Source organism: Poromitra crassiceps (genome assembly GCF_964638095.1).
Source record: "Poromitra crassiceps genome assembly, chromosome: 9".
NCBI classification, from domain to species: Eukaryota; Metazoa; Chordata; class Actinopteri; order Beryciformes; family Melamphaidae; genus Poromitra; species Poromitra crassiceps.
In genome coordinates, this window is record NC_139630.1 from 26,553,178 (window position 1) to 26,560,262 (window position 7,085).

The 7,085-nt window shown below is 45.0% G+C and overlaps 1 protein-coding gene across 1 annotated transcript; it reads left to right on the forward strand.

The window, feature by feature from the left end:
* Positions 1-1,072: 1,072 nt before the first annotated feature.
* vrtn (vertebrae development associated) lies at positions 1,073-3,645 on the forward strand (the record flags this gene model as incomplete). The annotated part of the gene is made up of 2 exons (XM_083642559.1): positions 1,073-1,390; positions 1,864-3,645. The coding sequence occupies 2 exons, from the start codon at positions 1,073-1,075 to the stop codon at positions 3,643-3,645; spliced, it is 2,100 nt and encodes a 699-aa protein (XP_083498685.1).
* Between the last annotated feature and the right edge of the window lie 3,440 nt (positions 3,646-7,085).

Below are 7,085 nucleotides of genomic sequence, written 5' to 3' on the forward strand. Positions count from 1 at the left end.
AAGCGAATCGGCGATTGACAATTTCCTGAAGGGTGGTGCTGTTATCACTCTCCCTGATCTCCACTCGGGACCGCAGGTCATTTGGGAGCAGGAACTTTTTACGCACACACACACTCGGACGCCCCTTCGGACCGCAGGTCATTTTCGGAGCAGGGACTTTTACGCACACAATGGACTAAAAACTAACCCTCCGAGGAGGAGCAACATTGCCAAGTTTAAACTTTCAGACGCCTTCGGCTTCCAAAGTAAACTCCCCCGAGCTAGACTCGGTAGGCTATCTGGAGATTCAGGTGAGAAAACTATTTTGTTCGCGCTGTGATTAGATGGGAGTTGCGTGTTTTGTTTATGTTAGAAAACATCCGTATTTTAGTGCAGGAGCGTGATAAACTATTAGCCAGTCAATCGAGGTGTTTAGAATCATACAGGAGGGCAAACGCACGCAGTTTACCCACCTCTTTGAAATGAAGCAGAGTTTACTCACGTATTTTCAGATCAACTGTAACAATCAATGAGGGAAGGTTGGTAAACTACTCGGATAGTTTACCCACCTCTGTATTTATTTACCACTACACCCCCGATCACGCGATTCAAGCACTCAGTCCATTGTGAAGACCTGTTTCTCAGCACAGTCTGCAGGGCAAATATTCTGTTGTTTAAATGAAACCACATGGTAGCTTAATTTCCCCAATTAGATTAATTGTAAAATATTGCGTAATTTTTTACTGTCCTTGGGTTCATGTGACCTCAGCATGTTCCACCAATCCAAAAATAGGTTTAATCTACTTTTTTTTATTTTTTTATTTTTTTTGTAATGTGTGAGGAGGATTTGAACTAGCTGGCTAGTGGCTACCAAAACATTACCATGCAGGATAATTAATGTGTGGGGTTTTCCCTATCACTATGCAGTTTCCCTGTTGTTGTTGTTGTTGTTTTACATTAGGCTAGTTTCTGGACCAATAGTTCAATTGTTTGTTTGTTTGTTTGTTTGTTTGTTCTTAATTGGACCAGTAGACTTCTCTGAATCATTGAATGTATCTACTCACTCTCATCTCTCACTGGCTGCTCCCCAGGTATGATTCAGAGGAAGGAGGTAGTGCAGTCTGTTCTGGGTGAGCTCCAGGAGGCCACAGAGAGCTGCGGCCTGGATGCTCTTACCAGAGTGGCCCTGGAAGTGGACCAAGTCCTCGCTCCCTTCCAGCTCCCCAGCACTCCTTGCCAGGATTTCGGGACGGGATTTTGGACGGGCATCGATGGCATTGCCCAAGGCCTGTACCCAGTGGACGCCCCCAGAGACCTTCTGCCCCTCAACTGTAAGGGGGATAGTAACTTGCTGTTCGATGCAGCCAGCATGCTGTTAGTGGGCAGCACCAGCCTTAGCTTGGAGCTACAGGTGAGCAGTGTTGGATTTCATTGTCATTCGCCTAGAATGTGTAGCCAATTAGACACCCTACTTTCTGCAACAGTCAACGTTTGAATTGTTGCCGCCTGAGAGAAAGGTCTTTGGAATTAGCTGCAGACTGGAGACTGCAGACATTTGAAGGGTGTAATATCTATGTTAACATTTGTGTATTCATTTTCACATTACAACATTAAATAATTAACTACAGAGTCTGCTGGAGTACCGAGACATGATAGATGCATAATGGGAGGCTTCTAAAATGGCAATCAATGTAGCATTACATGTGCAAATTATGCATTATTAATATAAATATTAATAATTACGCAATCGGTGCTCCCTAACCAGGATATAGTGTCTTGATAGTCTCGTGCCTTTTGGAATGACAAATATAGACTTTTCTTGCTGTTTATATCCAATGAACTGTTTATCATCAGTTTTAATATGATGAACATTGTCCCCCACAGGTAAGGACAGTTGTGGAGATGTTGCTGTGGAAGAGGTACTACCTGTGTGGGATGATTGATTCCAAAATGATGCTCCAGGCAGTTCGCTTCAGTCTCTGTGCTGAGGAGTCTGAGGATATGCTCAACTTGCCCATAACTGTCCTCGAGGCCATCTTTGATGCAGATGTCAAAGCGTCCTGCTTCCCTGGGTCGTACGCCAACATGTGGCACGTGTACGCCCTGTCTTCAGTTCTGCGCTGCAACGTCTACTCCATCTACCCCATGTTCAACCTCAAGATCCGGCCCTATTTCAACCGACTCATACGCCCCAGGACCTGGCCCAAGGATTCCGACCCAGTGACCCTTCACATCATGTGGTCCGGCGAGCTGCAGTCCGGTTCCGCGTTCAAGCCCAATCATTTTGTTGCACTGGTCCAGGCGAGTGACCTCAAGTTTGGAAGCTCCAACGCAGACCAGGGAGTCTCGCCGCTCACGACTCCGGAGCTGCTGAACCAGGATTCACAGCTGGCTTACTCCAGCCTGAAGGACAAGTACAACATCACCAAGAGGACCTTCTACCGCTGGAGGAGGCAGACCCAGGAGCACTGCAAAAAGTCTGCGGCCAGGTATGAGGCAAAGTACTTCCTGCAGGCCTGCTACTTGGAAGGCAAGCTCATCCCTCTGCACCAATTTAAGGAGTTCTTCCCTGAGATCTCTAGGTCAACCTACTATAACTGGAAGCATGAACTCATGACCTCTGGAGGTAACTTCTCCACCACATCTTCCACCGGAGAGGTTAGTCCTGGGGAGAGCACAGAGCAGGAGTCCTGGTCTTCACCCGAGGCAAAGCAGGATGAGCCAGACCACCACGAGAGCGTGGCCAGTATGTTTGGCCTCAACCTCGGGAAGCTGGAGGGAGAGCGCGCCCAAAATGTGGCCCACATGCAGGAGGCCAAGCGGTGCCTGCAGAATTGCATTGCCATGAACACCTCCTTCCCCTTCAGGGTCTTCAAAAGAAATTTCCCAGGAATCTCCAGATCAACCTACTACAACTGGAGGAGAGAAGCCATGCTGTTCAACAGAGGTTACAAAGCCACTGTTGGTAGCAGTGAAGACAGCTCGGACGCTGACAAGAGCCTGAGTCCAAAGACTTTGTCACCGGTCCTGCCTAACACCATCCAGCCTGCTGTGCCCAGAGTGAAGATCTTTAGGCGAAAACATAGAAGTTTCAGGATGGCCTACCTATGTAAGAAACAGCTCAGATATGCTGCAAAACGACACGTTCAGAAGTCAAAATGGTCCCTGATGAAGTTCAAGCTCAAGTACCCGTCCATGTCCCCATGCTTCTACTGGCGGTGGCGCAGCAGTTACAACCGCAACAAGCAGAAGAAGCAGATGATCATCAGCCACAGTGTAGAGATGAACACACCTGAGAGTCTGGGCAGCACCCCTACAGGAATGGAAAGCCAGATAATGGAGACAAGGATGAACGGTCCGAATGTGCTCTATTTCCAAGATTGCCCTAAAGGTCTGGAAGGCGCCACCATGACCTCCTTTGATGCCCCACTTTCAAGCTACAGCCTTCCCAGCAAGGCACAGCTAGACCAGCAGATGTTTGTGATGGATGTTGTGGCCGTGGCCAACTTCAAGGCCAAGGCTAAGCTGTTCCTGCAGCAACGCTTCGAGGAGCAGTCCTTCCCCACCTTCAAGGAGTTCAGGTTGCATTTCCCCTTCACGCCGCGCTCCACGTACTACATGTGGAAACGGGCTTTGCATCACGGAGTGTCGCTGGTTCACGGATAAAAGCGTGTAGCCCGTAAAAATGGGCACCCAGGAGCGAAATAGATGCTCCGCGAGAACCTTCTTAGCCCGCCGATATCCTCATCTTCACGCTCAGCACCATCGCATTCAGTTGTAGACATTTTGGATGCATATTGTTGACTCGGGCACAGGGTTTTAATTTGAGAGTGGACTATTGAGCACATTGGCTTACTTCAACTCGGTAAAGCTACATTGAAATGCGTGATGCGCTCTTGCTCTGCCCACCCGCCCCCCACCAAACCCTCATGGACATTTGCACGTGTGTGAAAAGAGACTGTGTGTCGTGGCTCCACTTAAGCCCTGCATGCGGCCCTACAGGCAAAAGGCAGAACAAAGCCACTGGCTTCATGGCATTTTGTTTTAGGCTGTATTTTTCTTCATTCCCTTGAATCCACTCATTGTACCTTTTGTTGTAGCCTTAATTGTTTGAATGCTTCAGTGTTATGCTTTCTGTTCTTTTGATATCAATCTGACAGATTCATATAGTAGCTTTTAGATTGTTTGAATATAAAGAGCACCCCCCGATGGGGAAACACTACTGTTTTCAGAGGTGAGTTCATCTCATCTCTTCCACTATTTCACTATTTGCTAAACAGACCGGGTTTCACTCCTTTTGATTATTGAATGTGCACACGTCAGGAATTCACTCGCTGCATCAGATTGTATGTGGTTGTCTCAGGGTTTTGGCATTTATACAATCTATTTTTGAAGAATGCCTCATGTTCTTTTGTTTTTGTTTTTTCAGCTGGAAAGCAAAATTGTCAATCATGTGGAGAGTTTGGTTTGTAAAATACTGTATTTGCACTAAAATATGTCCATCACACTATTGAATGTATAACCAGATCAAGAGTTTTCTATTACAATTGGCACCTTCGGGTTAAGTTGCTGTGCGAGAGATTTATTCTCTATTTCTCGAAAATTGTTTACATTATTTCTTTACTTATCGACTTGAACATGTATGAGGATAGTGTCTTTTTTTTTGGTACAATCCTTCATATTCGTAATGTCAAAACTACCTATTTCCTGTAATTATGCTGAATAGTTGCCTTGATAAGCTACGTTTTTCTCTTTCTTTTCCCCCCAATAAGTTTGGGTAATGACGTTTGTTCCAATGAAGTTGTTTATTCCAGGTTAATGTTCTGATGAAGTTGTTTGTTGCAGGTTGCTTTCTCTGCCATCACACGTGCATGTTGCAGGGACTGCCACTATCACTTTTTGTTGAGCAGAGTTGTCCGGCAACCTGCTTGTATGTTCAATCACTAGTGAGGCCATTTGTATGTCCAGGCAGAATAGCAATAAACTACCTTCTCACCATGTGGCATGGTCTACCCTCTACTCTTTGTGTACCTGGCAAACATCATGCCATATTGTTGCTTCTGTGTGACAGTCAGTATAACTCAGCAGTGGTTTATTTATTGTGAGTGTAGGCTATCGCTCAGCTATATCGGCTCATTGACGCAGACCCGACTCTGAGAAGCTGTCATACTAGCCACCACCTGTTTCATGCGTCACATTGACAAAATGCAGTCGTTGCTGTAGGGCCAAGCAAATGTAAAAGGGCTCTATGTCATTTTCCTGAATCAATGGGTCCCTCTTCCAAGTCAATGAGCCATTGTCCTGGCTCAGCTGGGTCTGATAATCCCTTTTTAAGTACATGTCTGGTTTCCTACCCCCCCCCCCCCCCCCCCCCATTAGTTGCATTTTGATTTGAAACCCCAGCGAGGAATACAATGACATCTTCACACGTGAAATTGCCCGCGTTACAGCATTCATCAGGCCAAGCCGAGTTTATTTATAAAGCACATAAACCAACTGTATCTATTGTGCTGCTATACAAACAAGACAAAATTGAGACAGGGAACAAATGGCAAAAAAAAAAAAAAATATCATCACTTTGTATAACCACAGACAAACATGCACACCCAGGCGGGTCAAACAGAGTCAAAGGGCCAAAGAGTGGAAATAGATTTAAGACGAGTTTTGTGGTTTTTTACTCAATGTCTCTTTTTTTTCTTCCTTCAGACTACTAGGCATTGTGCTTGTGCTAATGAAGGTAATGGTCAAGAGTGGGAGGGATGTATGGAGGGAGAGAGAGAGAGAGAGGGGGAGGGTTTAATTGTATTCATGGGGATGGAGGTGTTTGAGATAAGGCCAAGCACATCCAAGAATGAAGAGGCAGAGGGGGGGAGGGCTAGAGGTGAAGAGGGGGGAGGGCTAGAGGGGGAGGGCTAGAGGTGAAGAGGGGGGAGGGCTAGAGGTGAAGAGGGGGGGGGGTTAGAGGTGCAGAAGGACGGGGGATCTGCGCTTGAGAGCGGCCATTGTCATAACAAATGAGTATCGGAACCATCAGGTTGATCAGGTGATACCACAGTGGAGACTAGACACTCGTGTATTTGAGTGGATCTTGGCTGTCTGGTTGTCTGCCTTGTTTTTAATGGTTCTGCATTTCCTTATACAGTGCACTCTTGTAGTGATCAAATTGATCACTATAAGCGGATGATCATTATAACCGATTTTTTCCTTTTTTCTTTATTTCTCATGCCGATGACATCTAATTGACATTTTTATTATGTATCACATCAATACAGTACATATAAAGTAAACAAATGACCTGACTTTAAAAATCCATACAGTAAGTTCGGCCTCCGGATGTTTCAAACACAGCAGTCTCACGTAGACAGAGACACCACCATCTCGCCACAGAGATGCTGCAATCTCTCCGTACTGTACAATACAGACAGACAGACATGCACCGAGTATCGCTGCTGTATCTCATTGGCTCATGTTTGGCAGTTTGTAAGTTAAAAAAATAATAAAATGACTGTCGTTTAAAAAAAAAAAAATCTGTTGTTCTGAGGTGGGACAAAGCCCAAAATGATCACTCTGTAAGCGGAGTATTGATCACTGTAAGCAAATTATTTCAACAGCATGTGTATAGGAATGATTTGGGACCAAACTTTTTGATCACTATAAGCGGTTGATCACTATAACCGTGATCACTATTTACTTCTCCCTGTACTTGAGTAGGTTGAATTGTTCATGTCTGATCAGTCTAGTAGCATCTTCAAAATGTTGATCCATCAAATCATTTAAGATGCAGAAACATGTAGAAAACCATAACAACCATTCATCACATTGTGTTGTTGTTGATACACAGTGTAGCAAGTTGCTTTTTTTTTTTTTTTTACTTGGGTAACTTTCCATATTGTGCTTAGTCTGACTTGAGCAAAACTTGAGTTTTTATATAGCAGTGTCAGCTCCAGTAGCAGCCACATTTCATGGACTGATTCCAAATCTTTCTGTTTAGTCTGTAGATAAAAGTGTTTCAACAGAATGTATCTGATTCCACTGGGTAGATAAAACAATGCGTCCCTAAATTAGATACAACCATTTTCTCTCATTTGGTAGACTGGAGTTGGTAA